Raw genomic sequence first — 19,374 nt, 5'->3', positions numbered from 1 at the left:
GGGAAGATTTTACTTTTTTTTTTAATAGTTTTTACCTTTTTTATAACAAAAATATCTACTGGGGCCAAATGCTGCACCCCAGACAAACAGTCCATGTGGGCAGCCCATGCAGCCAAGGCATGCTGGAGCACTGGGGTGGGAGTGAGGGGAGGTGGGGTGACAGGCTGAGCCAGTGGGTCTGGGACTGCCACAGAGGTGTGGAGTTTATGCAGTGTTCTCGGTGCTGGCTGCTGTGTAGATGACCTTGGATTTGGTCGGCGAGTCCAGCCTGGTGGGGAAAGAAAGAGAGGGGGACTGTTAGACCAGGCAGGAGGTCTTGTTGCCTGAAACCACCATTAAACCCTCTTCTGTGCCCTGGACCCATCCTGCCCCCAGGCAATTCCTCCTGTGTCTCCCAGTTGCTCACCGTGCATTCTGGCTGCGGTGCTTATAGATGTACAGCAGAAAGGCCAGTGCTGTGACAGCAAAGAGCACCCCAAAGAGCACAGCCAGCACATCTCCTGCAAGCCAAGCACAGGCATGTTACACTGGGGATGGTCCCCTGCAGCTACTGGCTGAGTAAGAGGAGCAAGGAGCAGGCTGGTAGCCCAGGGGCAGAGGGGACACAAAGGACCAGCCTTGGCTGAGCATGCTTACCTGCATGAAATGAGCTGGAGTGTCCTTCTGAAAAGGAGACAAAGGCCAGAGGATGAGAACCAGCAGCGTGGATGCTAGAGCAGCCCTACAAACCCACTGTGGCTGCCCGCCCCCAACTCAGCACATGGCTTGCACAAGACCCCAGTTCTCAGGCAGGTACACCCACTGCCCACCTTCCCCTGCTTTATGCCAGCCCCTCACCTACCTGCTGTTGCTGAATCATCACTGCCTGTAAAGAAAGATAACACAGTCAGGGGGTTGCCTTTGAAATATTTGGGGAGGGAAGTCTCAAGCCTGCAGGCCTTTGGGCTCCACTTCCAAAGAAGGGCTGCCCACAAGACTCCCATGGGCAGAGCTGCCTGCCACACCCCCAGCAGCTCACAGGATCTTGCTGCAGGAAGCCCAGCCCTGACACCCTGCCAGAAGCATGAGGGAAGGGGAGAAAAAAGGATCCCTGAACCACAGCCCACACTTGAGCCTTGCTGAGCCCAGCCAGAAACTCCCCCCACTGTTGTTGCTACAGCCAAGAAAGCAGGCAGGGTGCTGAGCACTGCAGCACCCCATAACTGCACTGGACCCCACAGGAGACCCCAGAGAGGCGCCTGAGCAGAACCCAGCAGGCAGCAGCCATGGGTACAATTGCCTACAGTGAGATGATCAGCAGCTCCCAGGGAGGTGGCAGCCATACATTGCAGGTAGGGCACCTGGCATGGGGATGGCTTGGTGGCCCTACATGCTGGGAGGGAGCTGTGCTGGACAAATGTTTGTCCAGAATGAAAGCATGGCTTTTCAAGAGCTGCATTATCATCTGTACATGGCTCAGGTATGGTGCACAGAGTGGCACTATCTGTGGGCTCTATCCAGCTACATGGCTGCTGCAGGAAAGCTGCCACCTCCACCCTGCAGCTGGGGACAGGAGTGGTTATCTCGAGCTGGGGGTGACTGGCAAAAAGATCAACAAGCATGGGCACAGAAGGTGCAGCTGCAAGCAAAACAAGATGTGACCCCAGAGCACTCCATCTCAGTGCTCAGCAGCCCCAAGGGCTAAAGCAGACAGCTAGTGCTGACGTGGGGAGAAACCCCCAACAATCCTGTTTACGCAAGACAGGGGACCAGTAACCTCATCTGAGAGTACTGGGACATTGTCCTGGCACTTCTGGAACAAGACCTTTGTGGCTTTGTTACAGTGGGGATTTTTGTATAGAAATAGCAAATAATGAAAAAAAAGTAGAGCTGGGCAACTCCCCCCTTGCCCCAGTGTTGGGAGGCTTTGGAACAGCTTCTGCAAGAAAGCAGTAAAAGAAAGGCTTGGAGGTAAATGGAAAATATGATAAAGTATCTAAGAGGTTTACCAAAGATAGAGCATGCCAGCCTAACCCGATATCCTTCTTTGATAAGTGATATTCTAGACAAAGAAAATGCAGTAGATTTTATCTCTCCCAGCTTCAGCGAAGCATTTGATGCAGTGCCACATGGGAAACTGCTAGCCGGGCTGAAGACCACAGTGATTAAAAGCCTAGAGCCATTAGCAAGCAGGCTGCAGGTGGAATGGTGAAGGAAGTGCCTTGCACCACATTGTATGGCTATTGAGGCATTGCCCAGAGGCCTGGGACCAACCCTGTGCTGTTCCTATTAGTCACTTTCACAGAAGGTGTAGGAAATGCCATCAGAACATAAAAGGAACAGGATGTTGAACAGAAAACCCCCAGTGACCTCAGGGAGCAGCAACGGGCAGAAATTCAGTGATGCAGAGCAATAGTCACACCTGATGATTAATAGTGATTTCTACTCATGCCTGGAAATCACCAATGCAAGAAAGACCTTCAAGGACAAATAGAGGGTGGGCATTCAGAGACCCCTCAGGCAGGGGACTGTGTGCCTGGCCAGGATGGCTGTGAGGCCCTGCTGGCAGAGCATAGCCTTCAGGAGAGGTATCCAGCACTGCCTGTCCTGAAGGATTTGGGGGAGGGGTGTTCACTTGCAAGCTTGTACCTCTTGCAGCTCCTACTGAATTTATCTATTGCATTTGGGATTGAAGTAGCTAGCTGGAGTGCTAGGACCTGCCTCTTTGCTCTTGGCCATGCATCGCCTAGTCCTGCTACTGTTACATCTGCAAGAATAAGGATAAAATAAGTTTCTATAAACCAGTCTTCGCCAGGCAGGGTGAGGGCAGTGCAGAAATGGGAGAGAGCAGGACCCTAAGACCAGCACTGCCACAAGTCACTTGCAGGGCAAGTCTAACCCATGGAGATGCTGTGTTTCTGTATGATGCACAAAGCACTCACTCCTGCTGCTGCCCCCATCACTGCATCCCTGCTGCTAGGAGCAGCCTGAGCACACTCACTCACTCCTTACCAGGAGTGTGTTTCACTGAAGGGGTGGCCTGGAAACTTGTCAGCACCCATCGCCCGTGCAGGTTCTGCACTGGCCGGTAGTTGTTCTGCAAAAACTCATCGTCAGGGCTTCTCAGTGTTGAAACCAGCATTGACATCTGGAAGGAGAACAGTGTGAGCAGAATGGCATATAATATATGTGGGAATAACATCCCATTTTTGGGAGCAGATGAGCTGCCGAGCACTGGCACAGGACACCTACACCAGCTTATGGGGAGAGACTGGGAAAGACCCAATGTGGAGCTCGTTGCCCTGACAGACCTGGTGATGAGAGAGCAGCATGGTCTGGTTGAAGATTGTCCATTTGACTGTCTGGTAGCAGGGAGGGGTGGTCAGAGAGCCATTATAGTGGAAGTAGAATTTCAGGTTGGCAGGCAGCAGACCTGCAATGTTGAATCCGTGCACCAAGGTTTCTTGTCCTGGGAGAGGAAACATAATGGGAGTGAGACTGGTACAAACACCTTGGAGGACAACAGCATGAAGATCATGGGCAGTCTGGCACTGCATGTGCTGCAGCTTTGCTCTGCTGAGCAACTAGTTTCTCTGCTGGGCTGCAGCCCCTGACGCAGAGTGTAAGGTGGGACAGGGCCTTACCTACTTCTGGGATTTCAAACAGATGCTTAAGTATTTCATGGTAGTATTGGTTCTCCCCATGCCCAACCTGCAACACAGAGACCCCAAGGTAACAGCAAGGCCGGGGACCAAAGGGAGACAAGATGGTGATAGCAGCAGGGAGGTACTGCTCCTTGAGAGAGGCACCCTATCCCAGTGACCCCTTTATTCTTATCAGGGCTGACCTGCCCTTTCTCTCCCCTTCTTCCAAAGTACATTTGCACCTCTGTCAGTACCCAAAACTGTGTCTAACTCTGCCCACCCAGTCCCATCCTCCCCCTGCTGATCCATGAAACTTACCTCCAGAAAGGCTCCCAGTACAGCCAGGCCATCCGGGTGAACCATTGCCTCTGTAAAGCTGTCATACTTGGTATTGTAGTGGACCACATGGATCTGGAAGGGAAAAATGCAATCCCAGTGCTCGATGGACACCACTGGGAGATGCTCACTCCCACAGGGCTACAGCCTGCTGACACAAGGGCTGTGAGAGACATGCAGGTGTGATGAGTACCACTGCAGGGGAGGGAAAATGCTGGTGGATTCAAGAAAATCTGCTGCTGCAAAGCAGCCAGCATGAAGCTCTGCGTGCAGGAACTTCCCTGCTCAGGAACAGCATATTGGCACTCTGTCCTACATAACGGGGGCTAATACTGCAGAGCCAGGCTCAGTTTGAGGACAGCAGCTAGAGAAGGAGGGATAAAACCAGATGGGAGCTGGCAGAGCAAGAGGACGGTGTGTACAGAGTAAACAGTCCCCATAGCTCCCAAAGCAGGCTCACAGCCTCCAGAAAAGCTGGCTTCCACAGCCTGGGGACTGCCACAGCTCCTGCTCCATCAGCCCAGGACCAGGCTTCTGCATGAGTCTGGCTCAGCACCAAAGTGTGGCCTGTGACACTGAACACTGCTGCAGAGCTGCACAGGATCCTGGCCAGGAGTTACAGCCCACATCCAGTGACAACCAGAGCCATGGGAAAGTGGCATGACAGCATTCCAGTGCCTTCCCTGCCCAACACCATAAGAGAAAAGATGCATCCAGAACCATGAAGGGCTCCTTACCTCGGCAGCAAAGCGCCGCCCATTGATGGTGTGCTCCGACCCTGGTCCTGACGGGGAGCCCCAGTGCAGGTGCAGCTGTGCAGCTCGGTACTGCTGGGCATAACCACCAGTGAGGGCCAGGGAGTCAGGCAGGTCAAGGACAACTGCACAGGCAGAAGGAAGAGGTCAGTAATACAACAGAAAGCCCAGTCCATTCCACAGGTTCACAAAGGAGGCGTCTCAAGGGAAACAGTTGCTCTGGGCTTCCAGAAACTGGTCATAACAGAAAACCTTGCATTCCACCTGTCATGAGGCTGTGGGCAAGCCTGCAAATGTGGCAGGGTTCAACTTCTGACTGGAAGTTGTAGGATACTGCAGTAAATATGTCAGCTTCAAAAATAGCTGCTACGAAAATGCTGGAAAGTGAAGAGCCCCTCCACAAAGACTCCTGGGGCCAGCTCCAAGCCAAATGTTATCCAACAATTTATTCAGTAAGTGAGAATAATATAAAGAGACTGTGAACAAAATTCATAGAGAAAAATACTGGCAGAGTGGTGAATATCTATGAGAGCAGGGCAAGGGGACAGAGAGCTGCAACTCCTGGTGAGCTGGGACCTTTCAAATAAAGCAGCTTGCAAGTGTATGACAGCACTGGAGCTAGTGGCACAGAAGCATTAAATATTTTGAAAGTACTTAGAGCTAAAATTTTTGCCTCTTTGGATATCATAAATTCATACTTTGTTTTTTCTTTACTTTATTGTGGATTGTCCAGCTATTTTGGACTTCTGCAGCAATGTGGCAGAGAAAGAAAACTGAGTTACGTGGACACGTGGCAAAAATATCAGGAGCATCCCTGGACCCTGAGAAAGGCTGTCCTATCCTTTTAAGCATGTTTTCCTAATTTTTAATGTAAAGTCTTTTCCTTTTTCCTTTTTTAAATGGGGTGTCTCTTTGTAACATCACTGATAGGGCACAGATTTGGGATTAACCACATAACAGGGCTGTGATGAGTCACTGGCCATCTCAAGTTCCTTGCCACTGGGTTCAGAGATAGAAAACTCAAATACAGGAAGTGAGAAACTGTTCCCTCCCTATGAATTTATCTGCTTTTACACTTCTTTTGTATAGGTAAACCATTGTTTTCTTTCTCCTAATTACCTGAGTAATTTTTCAGGCCCTCAAAAAAAGCTTATATAACATACACACTGTTACCAAAATGAGTAACTGTACAAATATCTTACTGAGCTTGCAACTTTTTATTTATTTATAGCTTTTCATAAAGCAGACCAGTTGTTGCCACAATAAAAAAGGCGTCTTAAAAGCTTTGTCAGAAAGTACTTCCCCTCTCTCCAATAAAAATGCTCTCACTGCTTTCCTAAACACCAAGCAACACCAGATGCCAGGGTGTCTAAAATAGCAACTACTGAGCTCAACTAGTTTAACTCTGCAGGCACATTAGGGCAGGAGGCCACAATATAGGGCTCTGTGCATGTAGCACACAGCTGATCTGACCATACACAGCAATCCTGACCTGCCAAGTTTGCTGTATACACAGGTCAGCTCCATCTCGTTGGCTACCAGGGTAAGGAGGTGCCTTATCACACCATCAGCAAGTTCTTAAGTCCCCTTCTCCATAACCCTTAATTAGCTCAGGGACTGGCAGACAACAGTGTGCATGCAACATTCTGCCTCCTCCAAGAAAAAGCTGGTAACAACCAGGTCCAACCATCCTCAGCTGTGGAAAGATGTGGTTTTCCTTCATATCTGGAATACCAAGGCTAATACTAAAATAACGTTAATAAGTTGTGTCCAAAAAGTTGTTTACAGAAACCATTCTAGTATTGCAGAAGGGAAAACAAAAATCTATGAAAATTTCTTAAGACTTGAGATAGAATCCTTAAGTACAGACAAAGTAAGGTGGTCAAAGTTGTACTCTAAAAGACAGGCGTAAGTAGCTTAAAGTCTAAGCCATATCCAGAGACTGATGAGTCCTTTGAACATGAAATGCAGGGGAGGAACCAGTGGCTGAAAATCCACATCAGAAACATCATTTTCTTTTTAAAGAAAATGTGAAGTTGACAAATTTCTGGAGCCAGCTCCCAAAGGCTCTGGACACTTTGGAGCTTCTTAACTTGTCCAGGAAAACAAATGGGACATGTAAAATTTTTGCAGCCTGTTACCTCCCTTTTGGCCTAGAAAGCAACAGGGTTGTAGCCTGCAAGACAGTCTGCTTCCCAGAGCCCAGGGGAAGGGCATCAGAGAAGCCCAGTCCTGCTGGGAGAGTCTGAGCATCCTCTCCTTGTGCTCCAGCCCCTGCAGTTGCCTCTACCCCCACCTGTGTGCCCATTGTTCTTCAGCTTGAGCAGTTGGCTGGCGGGCAGGCTGTAGCCAGAGAGCTGGATCGGCCGCAGGTCAGGGCTGAAGATGGCCTGATCTGTGTCTACATTGATGGGTGACTGCTTGGTGCCCCCACAGTCCAAGTAGTCCGTACTCCAGTGCTTCAGGTCTGGTGTGAGAAGGAAGGGAGGGACTGTCAGCAAGATCTCCAGGGTGAGGAGAACTCCAGAAAGAAGGTTTGGGGGTGTTGGGGAAGGGGACTTACACTGGCCAGGGAAGTAGCCATGCACATAAGTTTAGCTTCCATGAAGTTAGCTTGGGAGCAGCTTTATGCCAACATGTGACTGAAGGCAGCTGTATCAGGAAAGGTCTCAAGCATGATGAGCTGCCAGGAAAGTCTATTTTTGGGGTGTTTAGGAAGAGTGCAAGAAGATCATTTACAAGTGGACTTGGCAAGCTGAGGAGCTGCTGCCCTGCAACTCATTATGCACTGGCTGCCTTGCACAGCCTGGCCTCTGGCAGGTATCACCCCCAGTGCTGCTTTAGCAAGGTACCACAGTGCTCCTGGGCTCTGTGGCAAAGGGCCAGCTGACATGGCTGGGCTGGCTGCTGAAATGGCCACCTCTTCCCAGTACCACAGCTGGAATAAGCATGGCTGATGCCTCAGAAACCTCCCTTTGCACTGCAGAGGGCTGCTTCTAGTGTGTCATGGGCCAGTGCAAACCCAGACTTGTCCCGAGGCCAGTCCCTTGCAACACCTTGTAAATATGGAGCTGGGTGTTAGCAGCTGAGCCAAACCCCAATGACGGTGCAGAAGTAGTAAAGGGTGTATCTGTCATAGCACTGCGGTGATGCCCATCATGGGTGCTGTGGAGAACCCCCCCAGGCCTAGATGGAAGGGCAGGGCAAGGCAGGATGGGGAGGGAGGGTGACAGAGGGCAGGGGTGAAGACAAGCTAATCCCTGGGCTGGTCAAAGTCCCAGCATAGGATGCAAGTCCAGCCTGGGGAGAGCAGCCTTTTCTCCTGCCTGGCATGGGGTCAGGGGAGCTCTCATTCAGGGAAGAGCCCTTCCCTGAGGGTCATCCCCCCACACCCAAGGGGCTGGGAAAGCCCTGATTGGATCTCCTGCTTCCTGGTGAAATCAGATCAACCTCTGGCTCTTCAGCCTGAGTATGGGCACTGTGTCAGGGTCAGGCAGGAGGGAAGGGTGAGTCGTGGAGTGCACACAGAAACCTTGTAATAATTAACCACAGCTGGCGCAGTTCCAGGATCTGCTGGGTAGCAGGAAAAAAAGCAGAAGTAACTGCAGTGTATTTACCTTCATAGCTCCAGTGGCTGTGGCCTAGAAAAAAAAAAGAAAAGAAAGAACCACATGAATGGAAGGGAAAGGTTGTCAGCAAACACACCTCTACCAGGCAGCAGGTCTCTGGGCTCCCACTGCCTTCCATCCTCCTCCCCCCACCTTTGCTTTCCCACTTCCCCCTCTGCCCCAGAAAAGGGCATGTTCCCAGAGGGTATTGCCTCCTTGGAGCATGGCCAGGTCCTTTGCAGTTGTCAGTCAAAGGGAAAACCCCAGGGCTGACATTTTGTCGTCATCCTCAAAAAAGAAAAATCAGAGATTCTGGCTTCCATTACTGAACAGCTGTACCCACAGCTGCTCCAGAGCAGCCAAAACTTCCCACTGCCTCAAGACAAGGCACTTCACAAATGCAGCTCTCACACTCCATGAGGAGTTTGGGCAGCAAGATGCACTGCACCATGCAGACACCCTTCTGCCACCTGGGAAAGCTGCCCTGGGACTGACAGCAGAGGAAGAAAATGAGCATCAAAACCTTCTCTCTACATCAGCAAGTGCCCCTGCAGTGGGGATAGACTTTCACAGGAAAATGTGCCAAGCCAAATGCTCAGCTCCTGTCCTCAGTTCTAGTTTGTATGACCACGCAAATGCCCACACAGAGCTTCATAAGGTCCTACCATGCAAAACCCTTTCCTTTGGAAAAGCAGGAGGGAGGATGGGGGATCCCATGCCAGGACCTCTGCATTTCTTGTGTCACGCATGGGTCACACTGTGGCCACAATAGGGCAAGATGTGACCTGAGCTTCCCACAGCTGGTGGTGTGCCCACTGTGCAGATCTAGAGGGGGAAAAGCCCTCCTGGGAAGGTCTTGAGAGTAGCCAGTACTCAAAAGTCTGGCCCTCGCACTGTCACTCTCCTCCAGGGCTGTCAGCAATGCCTGGATTCTTGGCACATCACTGGAGCTGGCCTTAGAAATGCACCAGAACCTCTTCTCAGATCCCCTGACCAAACACCTTAGCTATCACTAGCCCTTCTAAACAACCAGCTCAAGGCAAAGGGATGTGGGGCTTAAATTTGCCCTAGTCAGGGAAACATGGGCCAAAAGGATAATGTGCCTGCTCTGGCTGGTGCAACAGGTAATTAATGGGCTCCTCCTCTGATTTCTCCTTACCAGCAAACTTGTCACTGTGGATAGGCCATTGGCACTTCCCAGCCTGCGAGTGCAGGAGTGGAGAGTGCCAGGATGGGACAGGTTTGGGGCAAAGGGGGACATTCATACAGCAGTAATGATGTGGAGGAGCATTTAAGAGGTACAGTTGAGCCCAAATATCACCTCTGTCCCTTGGTGGGGCCATTTGTCTGCCAGCCTCACCAGGATGCAAGAGGGTCTCAGCAGGAGCTGCTCTGGCCCCCACCCCTGCTGCTGACAAAAGCTATCAACACGCTGTTGCTATTAATAGGAGTGGATTCCAGCTCAGGGGTGAGAAATGAAGAGGCAAGCTTTCCCAGGCCCAGATGTCCCATACAAGGCCCTAAGCCCAGCAGGATCCTGCCCTGCACTCAGCGAGGATCCAGGCATGGGCACTGCTGGCGGTCTTGGTGCATCTGCTGCACAGGAGAGTGGATGACCACAGCCAAGCCAGGTTGGAGGGTGTTTAGGGGCACTCTGTGTTGCAGAGATGGGAACAGATCTTGGGGCTCCGTCCTGTGTCACTGGTGACTCACTTCTGTTGCATTTCTGATGCTCAGGAGCAATGCTTAGGAATCTCTTTGGTATTCCCAAAGGCACAGGAAGATGGAGTAGCAAGCAGAGAACTGGGCAAGCCTCTGCTGCACACACCAGGACATGTGTGCCCCAGGACAGACTGCAGTGCCCTCTCCATGTCTACTTGCATGGCACTGCCCAGGGATGCACCCAGCTATGTTACAGCAAGCTGAGATTCATTTATCCTGCCCACCTTGCTCACACAAAGGATACCCAGACACCGACTTTGCACAAAATCCAGAGAACATGGACCCTTCTCCGGAAACACTGCATATCTTCTCCCATACTGCTCCCACTGTCCTATCCCTCCTGGCATTATCTGCACAAAGAAACACTTGCATTGGGGTAGTCCTGGCACAGGTAAGGCACAGCATCCCAGGGCTGGCACATGGTTTACTGCACACACCTCTACTGGCACAGCGTGCCCCGACACCCCACTTTTTTCTCACCTCCAGGGACTCTGCCTGGACAGAAAGCAGCTCAAACATCGTAGGACAGATTGAGCAATAGCCCAGTGCTGACACCTGCCCTGCTGTGTCAGCACTGTGCCAATTACCTCAGGTTCCCACATCTCCCAGCACATGCCTATTCCCACAGCCGAGGGGGCTCTGGACCCTCCTCACAGCCTCCTGCCAGCTCATCTTGGCAGATTTGGACACTCCAAAGGCTGTAGCTGCACCCAGGAGCCAGTTCAACCCACCCCAACACAACAGACTTCCCCAGGGATGTCTTGCATCAAAACCAAAAGGATCCATGAGCTCTTTTCCCCCCACTGAAGCCCCCTTGAGTGTGTTTTCCCATCCCGTGGATCTGGGTGCAGTGATGGCACAAACAGGCCACTCCTTCAAGCAGGCATCTTACAAGTGCAGCTGTGCAGGGTTGGGCCCCCTTGGCACACGCACCGAGCGCTGCAGGAGAGTGCCGAGGCGAGCCCAGCCAGGGCACTGGGTCAGGCTCTCAGCATCAGCCCCTGCCTCGGCACGGCTCGGAGGAGCCCTGCACCAACTACTCTGATCCCTTCCACCTGGGGGCATTTACAATCTCGCATCCCTTTACCGTGACCATTAACCCACTGCCCTGCCCAAGTGTCGATTTGCATAATTCATCTGCCTCCCACACCTCCCGCCGGAGCACGTCTCCTCCTTCGAAAACTGTGTGATGCCAGGTCTCCCTTCTGCTGAGCTGCTGCCGCTCACCACAAAAGACGTGGCTGCACCTCGGCAGCGAGTGCTGCAGCTCTTTGCATGCCCTGCCTTTCCTCTGAGCACCCACTGCCCAGCAGGGACTGCAAAGCGCTCCCAAAAACGTGGGGGGATACAGCCCTGGTGATGCGATGTGCGCACCGGGAGATAACGTGCAAGAGGGTTCCTTGCAGGAATTTCAGCAGGAGAACACAGCAGGGTGCTGGCAGGACCTACCTGCCCTTGCAGGCAAAAACGCCTCCGTTCTCAGCCGCCCAGAGCTGCCGGTTCACCTGAGTACTTACTGCCTGCCACCCACCTTTCCCCAGCGGCCTGCGATCCAGCCGAGTTTCCCACGAGTTTCCCTCCTTCACACTCTCCCTTTGTGCTTTCTCCTGCTGTTCCTTGCTCCCACTCAGCCCTCCCATTCTGGGATACAGGCTTTGCTGCAAGTGCCAGCTCCCTTCCCTCCTTGACATCCAACACCATCCAAAAACACTTTCCCGCCGAGTTCAGGCAGACGCTGCCATTACCAGCGTGCTGCTCTGCATGTCCGGCAGTCTGGGAGGAAGGGTAGGAGCAGCTTTTGGCAGTGTGAGGAGCCAGCTCAACCACTGGCTGCTGTGAATCCCACATAGGAAAGGCACTGATGCAGCAAGCTGCGCCCAGGAGACCTCACCAAGGGCACACAGGGATGGATTGTGCACCCAAAGCACTCAGGATCATTTGCACAGACCAGGAGGCAATCCTCAGCAGAGCCAAACAATAAGGAAGGAGACTGGAGGTTTGCCCTATGGGTCTGCACCTCCCATCCTGACTTTTTAATAATTTAGGGTCTATGCAGTCTGAGGCTGCTGCAGAGCACCTGATAACAATGAAACACGTGCTGTTCACGGCGTGGATGCTGCCTGACAGCAGCACAGCCATTTGTGCTATCTGTTCACCTTGAACTCTAGAAGCTCAATGGCTCGTGTGTGGCACGTAGGACAGCAGGCTCACTTCTAGCTCTTCCATCCTGCTCTCTTATCAGCTGGGCACACTGTGCCTTGTACTCAGCCACAGGGAGTGCTGGCATCCTGCCAGAGCCTCTTCTTCCCACTGGAACCTAATCCGCAGCCACACCTGGATCAAAGGCCATGGGATGAGTTCAGCTCACAGGTGCCAGAGCAGGACCACCTTGTTGTCCCAGGCTATGAAGGGATCAGTGGAGCTCATGGCCCAGAAGAGAGGGTAAGTGGGGTGTTATTATAGGAGGCCAGGAGGTACCAGGACATGCAGAGATGCATAGAGTGCAGGTCCCAAAGTAGGGACCAGCCACAGCATCCAGGTCCCAGCCTACAAAACACATCTAAACATCATGTCCCTTGAAAGCAATGACCTGATTGCAGAATCTGAACTGTGCCACTGTGTTCACACTGCCCAAAGCCAGCTTTCCAGTCTGTGGCTAACATGGCACAGGCATAGGGTCTGGGCAAGGGGGTGCATAACCTGAGCATCCTTCTGCTAAGCCCCACAGGAACTGACTCTATGGGAGGGCTGTGCCATCCCAGCTCCATCTCCTCCCTGGTTTCTCCATCCAGACCCACCCCCGTGCAGCAGCAGCATGTACTTTCAGCCCAGAACACCACCCCATATGCTGCCCATGGGGTCACTGATCCCTCCCAAGCCTGACTGCATTAAAGCCCCTTTGTGTTTATAAACTCTGACCCACTGAAAGCCTTTGGGATCAGCCTTTAATCTGCCACTGGCAGCACAGGTCGCTGCAGGGATTGTTCTTTGTTCTCCTGGTGGACGACTGCTTGGACTGAGGAGCCCAAGACTGTGCCAGCTCCCCCCAGAAGGGGCAAGGGTTTGGGTGGAGGAAGGCATAGGGCAGGCTTTACTCCAGGACATGTTTCTGCTCCTTTCAAACCCAGCTGCCCCAGCAAGTGCAGCAGAGTGCAGCGGAGAAAGGGCCATCCCAAGAAAATGGATAAAAATGGGGAAATCCCAGAGTACAGATCAGTGCTTGGAGCTAGGGAGAGAGATGAATAAGAAGTATTAAGCAAGAAAAATTGGTTCACTTGGAGAAAAAGGACATTGGAGAATGAGCAAGAAGAGGACACTGAGAGCAAGACACATCTGAGTAAGAGGGAGAGGAAACAGGGAAAGGGAGATACTATTTCCCAAAGACACATTTAGCGTGGGACTCGGGTCTCTGGGCAAGCCAGAGTCTTCTCAGGGAACAAACCCATGACAAATCCCTGAGCAGTCCATGGGCGGGGGAGCCACCAGCTCTACCTCACGCACTAGCCTCGAGGAAGAGGGAACCAGCTCATCACCTGGCAGAGGTGCTGAGACACGCAGATCCTGGCACCTGGCAGGAGCCTTGGAGGGTTCCAGCCATGACCTGCTTCTTATGGGATTCCATCCAGACTTTCAGCCTTTTAACACTGATATAGCATGGGCTAACTTGACTGTTCCCTTCTGGCTCCTGGCCATCTCTTTTCCCCTTCTCCATCCCAGTCCTCCCACCCACCCATCCCAAACCTCACGCAGTGTCCAGCCCCTTGGCCAGCACAGCACACCGGTATGTTGAACGCCTGACACCCTCCCACCCTGTGGCCTGCATTACTTAATCTTTGTGGCAAGAACCGTCTGCATCCCCATCTCTGTCCAGTGCTCAGCCCAGCAAGATCGGCAAGAGTGGCTCTGGTAAGAAAAGTGATTCATTGGAATAACAAAAGCAGCTCCTGGCACAAAACAATTCCTGGTCCTTACCACAGGGCAGCTGTTCTGCCACAGGTCAGGACAACTTCTTACCAGAGGCAAAACCAAGGACATGCTATGAGGCTGAGCCCGGGAAACAAACCTGTGGGCAAAGCAGGGACAAGGAGCATGAACAGGGACAACAACGTCGCTGTGCAGGACGCAGGCCCAGAAGCGCAAATCCACAGCACTTTCCCCAAAATCCCTGCAGAGCACTGGCAGTGCTGTAGCCTCCAATCAGAAAAGAGAGCAAGACCAATGACCCCAGACTTTTTCCCTGAACCTGTAACTCTGAAAGCCCCCACAACACCAGCAAAACATCTCACGGGGAGGAGGAGGGGCACACAACCCTGCAGCCCTGCGTTCTGTCACGTCCCCCGTCCCCCATCGTCAGCCGTGAGGCAGCCCCCCTCCAATTCTGCAGCAGGGCCAGACCCCGTTCTTAGTGGGCCGCGGGGGGACAAGGTGGATGCAGGGCAGCCCAGGCGACATTCTGCTGGATAAAGGGGACCGGCCGCCGCTCACCATGCCGGGTGTAGGGCTGGAACCTCTAGGCTGTCCCCGGGAGCAAGCAGGAATGCTTGGTGCACAAGCCTTGTAGCCCCATCTCAGGAAGCTCTGAGCCCCTCAGTCTGATGCGAGAGGGACTTAGCGAGAGAAAGGGGCTGCGGACAAAGCGAGGGCCCAGCCCCTGGGCAGGGGTCGGGCCAGTCGAGCCGCACGGGAGTTGGCGGGAGCAGGGACAAAGGCAGGGACGTGCTGGGGGGGTGCAGCGCCCGCAGCTGGGCGATGCTGGGGGGACGCATCTCCACAGGGGCACCTCATCCCTGGAGGCACCTGGAATCCTAACACGGATGCAGCAGGAGGTACAGCAGCCCCTTTACCCCCAAACCAAGCAAAGGGAGAACTCCCTGGCATTTGGGATACCTCTCCACAAAGCATCAGACATCCCAAATCCAGCACCCCTTGCACTGGTGCGCTCCACTCATCAAGGGCCCCAGCCCAGCAAGAGAGGGAACCCTGTATATCAGGGCACCCCATGTATCAGAGACCCCAAACTCAGTATTGGGGTGCTGCACGCATCAGGGTGCTCAGGCACCGGCGATCCCAAACTTAAGCTCCGAGGCACCTCGTGCAAAGGCAAAGGCAGCAGCGGGGTGCCCCACGCCTCGTGGAGCCCCGTGCACCGAGGAACCCCCGCTCACCTTTCCCCGGGGAATGCGGGGTCTCTTCGCCGCCGTGTTCCTGGTCGGAGCCGGCACGACCTAAGGAGGGCAGGAGCAGAAGCGGGAGTAGGAGCAAGACCCGCAGCGCGGCGCGGTTCATCTCCAGCAAGTGCGCGGGTGCGGGACGGCGGCTCCGTGCCTGCCCGCCCGCCCGGCCGCACGTAAGTGAGAGCGGGCGGGGAGGAGGAGGCGGCTCTGACTCACGCCTCCGTTACCTTTTATAGGGGCTGGAGCCAAAGTCTGCCGCCGCACGGTCCAGGCAGGTGAGCCGCCCGGCACGGGACTCGAACACGGTACTCCTTCCCGGGGGTGACCCTACCCCACCCCAGTCCCCCCCAGGACATGCGGTGGTGCCGGGGGCGGGGGAGTCTAGTCGGCTCCTCAGTCCCTTCAGCAGTGGGTGTTCCCTCTCCTCACTGATGTTTCAAGGATCCCTTAAGGGTGGGGAGTCCCTCTCCCCAGCAGTGGGTGAAAGACCCCTCCGCCATTGGGTGTCCCCTCTCCTAAGTGATGAGTGAATGGGCTCTCAGTAGTCGGTGTCCCCTCTCCTTCAGTGATGATTTTGGGATCAGTCAGCCATGGGTTTCCACTCTCCTCAGCTGTGCTTTGTGCCCTCCTCAGCAATGAAGTTGGCACCCCTCCGACTTGACTGTCCCCTCTCCTCAGTGGTCAGTCAGGAACCCCTCCATCATGGATGTCCTCTCTTCTCAGAGCTGGGTGAAGAACCCTTTGATAGTGGTTGTCCCCTGTCCTCAGTAATGGTGTTGGGACCCCTCAGCAAAGGGTCTCTCAGTGGTGGGTGTCCACTCTCCTCAGCAATGGGTGAAGGACCCTGCTGTATTGAGGTGCAGACCCTTCCATGGCTGTCCCCTCTCCTCAGTGGTGCGTGAGGAACTCCTCAGTGGTGGATGTCCCCTCTTCTTTCTGATGTATAGTTAAGAAAAACATGTCTATGGAGGCTAGAGGATGGCACAACTCCACTCTGGGCAGAAGTCTTTCTCCTGCTCCTCAGAGGTGGCAAGAAGCATGTAGGTGCTGCTCAGTGTATGTATACTGTGTACCTGGATACCAAAAAGCTTTGACAAGGTCCTGCACCAAAAGTGACCAGGCACATGGACAACAGACTGTGGTCTATGTTGGTAGTTGCAAAGTGCTGCACATTTGATGTAATCAAGGATGCACAGCACAAGGGTGGGCTTTAATCAGCTAATGAAACACATTAGAAGAGACCAGAGAGTCATGGTGATGTCAGCTCACCACTTGCCAAGAAAAAAGTGAAGTAAGCATCAGAGATGCTTAAGCATCAAGAAAGAAACAAAACCTAAACCAAAACAAAAAGTCCACCCATTCTACTGTTGAATAAATCTTGGACGAAACCTTCTCTTGTTTTTTCCCATGGTTTTGTTTCTCCCATCACAAAAGGGTCAGGAACAGAAACAGCATGCATGGGGCCCCAGGGCTATTTGGGGGTGAGAGTGATTTTCATGTAAAGAAGGAGCAAAGCGGGCATGGCTGCCCAGCCTGGTGGCGTGAACTCTGTGCCCACAGAATCATGGCTTATATCACACCTGAGAGCAGGGAATGAGCACTTACTCTTTTGGGATAGCGGATTTAGAGCACAATCAAAGAAAATCATCCAGCAGGAAGTTTGAGTCCAACCAGCAAATGATTTTTTTCATCTGGTGCAGAAGGGAATGGGAAAATCCTTTCTGTCAACATGTAATTTGTGCATACACAAAAAGGTACTGGACAAGTTAGTGGGATATTGTGCCTTGCTCTGCAGCACTGCCAGAGTCCCAGCTCTGCGCCATGCCCCATAGGCTCCATGCCTCTGCTAAACCAGTTTGCCCAGCTCTTTCCCAGCCCAAATCACTAGTCAACCCAACACCTTCCTTTATGAATGTGCTCAGCATTGCTGTGTGAATACATCCATATCCACAGGCTTGCCATTGCTGCAAGAAGGCTCAAGATCCATCAAGCGGTACAGAAGAGGCTGGGGCTGGATTTTGTGCTGAGCAGAAGGAACACATGCCAAAAAGTTGGCAGCTGGGGACACAAGCTGCTGGCCACTGGCTACCTGGCACCATGGGCTTCTGCCATGGGCTGTGCCAGAGATGCTGCCTCTCTTCTGGCCTTGACAGAGAACTCTGCCTCCAGGGGTGACCTGCAGGTAGGGTCAGTGTAATTATCCTGATCCACCTTGTTCCTTCTGACACCACATAAACTGAACCATCAGATAAGAAGACATTAATTTGTCAAGGCTCAAGGAAACAGGGCTATGGGGGGAAAACAAACCATAAACTGTAATTCCAATGCTCTCTCCTGCTCATGGTCCTGTGGTTTATCTGAATGGTCTTTATCCTGAAGGGAGATGAAGAAGGCAGTTTTATACAGCAGAGGAATGACAGACTCAGTCTACCCTTTTTTCAGGACAAGCCCCTGAAGTTTCCCACCTCACACCTGAGTTTATCAGCTCTGCTTGTTTCTCCAGGGAGGATACCCCGCACTCTCATTGCTGCCCTGACTTTCTTAGGTTTCATTATGTTCCCTCTCTATTGCTCTTTGAGGATGGACATATCATATCATGGCCGCTGTAACTGCATGTGTCTTCTTTCCACCTATGATTTCTTACACTTTGTCAGCTCTTTTGTAGAGATGACACTTGGCATCTGTGAACACTTAGAGCAAAAGGTGACTCCATCATCAGGACACTTGGTCTGGATAGTGCCTCCTGGGAATGCTGGAGTTTGTAGATCACAGCCACATTCTGTGAGCCTTGCAGGCCACACAGGAATGAGCACAAGGGGTTTGTTGTCATGTACAAGGTTTACACCAGTGCTATATCCTCAACAAAAGCTGTCCCCTGGGATTCCCTGTCAGAATTATGTCAGGGGAGATCTGATCAGAGGGATTCAGCCCCCTGCAAATAGCCCAGCACTGTGCCCTTCTTTGCTGTGAGCTATCTGGAAATATGCAGCACCAAACTTGTGCTCAGCTCAGCACCGATACAGTCTGAGACACAAAGCACTGGCGTACCAGGGAGCTTCTCCAATCCTGTGCAGCACAAGATGCACCAGGCTGAGATAGAGTGGGTGTACTTCTGGAAACACTGGCTGGTCTTGTTTTAGCTCCAGTGCTGTAGGGAGGGACGACCTCTAAGTGCTTATAAAAGAATTTATTCTCAGGGAAAGGATGTCATTCCCAGGAAAATTAACTCATGTTAAGGAAAGGCTTGGATGTCTAGAAGAATTTTGGCACTCTGGGCCTGATTCAAAATTGTACCAGTAATCCTTTCCCACGGGATATACTAGTGAATTCCTGAGCTTATTGAGGGCTTTTTGTCTGTTACTTTTAATGCAAAAACAGTGGACACTATTTTATCAGTGCTGCTGTTGTGCCTATTCACAATTTAGAGTTAAGTTCCCTGGATGATTTTGAAACAAAATCAGGCTGATCTATGCCACTCACTGAAGTGAATCCCAGGTACCGGCACCTGCGGTTTGTATTTCATTACTGAGATTTGGGTAGAATTGCCTAAACAACAGTCACTCCTTTGAGGTGATGTTAGTCTTCTTTGCAATTGCAAAAGCTACAGGAAGCATCTCCTCACAGGTATCTTTACTTTCATCTCCACATCTGTACATTCGCTGCATTGATGCCATTGGCTGCCCAAGCCCTACACCAACACAGTGCTTGTCTCCCGCAAATAGCCAACATCCAGTGCCTGAGGTCAGGATGACAAGAGATGTTTTGAGGCAAGGGTGTTAATTAGCTAGTTGCTTTCCCTTGTATGTCTAAGGTAATAGTCCCTACCCTGAGAGTAACCCCTGTACCTGTGCTGTGGGGTTCTAGACCCAGTCTAGATCCTGGTCTGCTCTTCTCTGAGGCCAAACTGTAGGAGGCAGGTAGTCAGGGTAACAAACTGGCCTGGGAGCTCCTAGACTTGGGCCAACCTGAGATATGTGAGCTACTTTAAAACTATTAATTCTAGCAGCTGTAGTAGAGGTGGGTTCAAAATACACATTTTAGGGTTTCTATGCACAATTATAAATGTGTATTTACATACTCATTGTTGCCTGTTGGTTAAAAATAACTTGGATAATGGGAAGCGGAATTTTATTTTAAGAAGCTTGCTTCCAGATCT

The 19,374-nt window shown here is 52.2% G+C and overlaps 1 protein-coding gene across 1 annotated transcript; it reads right to left on the bottom strand.

Moving 5' to 3' along the window:
* Positions 1 to 3: 3 nt before the first annotated feature.
* On the bottom strand, positions 4 to 15,374 carry CA9 (carbonic anhydrase 9). Its single transcript, XM_053931805.1, has 12 exons — positions 15,210 to 15,374; positions 8,332 to 8,355; positions 7,011 to 7,181; positions 4,697 to 4,839; positions 3,942 to 4,034; positions 3,624 to 3,690; positions 3,291 to 3,448; positions 2,992 to 3,127; positions 842 to 865; positions 637 to 663; positions 407 to 500; positions 4 to 268 (listed from the first exon to the last, which is right to left on the bottom strand). Exons 1-12 carry the CDS (start codon positions 15,328 to 15,330, stop codon positions 205 to 207), a joined length of 1,122 nt encoding a protein of 373 aa, XP_053787780.1. The 5' UTR covers positions 15,331 to 15,374; the 3' UTR covers positions 4 to 204.
* Positions 15,375 to 19,374: the final 4,000 nt, after the last annotated feature.

Source organism: Vidua chalybeata, chromosome Z (genome assembly GCF_026979565.1).
Source record: "Vidua chalybeata isolate OUT-0048 chromosome Z, bVidCha1 merged haplotype, whole genome shotgun sequence".
Classification (NCBI taxonomy): Eukaryota; Metazoa; Chordata; class Aves; order Passeriformes; family Viduidae; genus Vidua; species Vidua chalybeata.
Note: the sequence above shows the minus strand (reverse complement) of the source record. Positions and strands in the feature narration are given on the sequence as shown.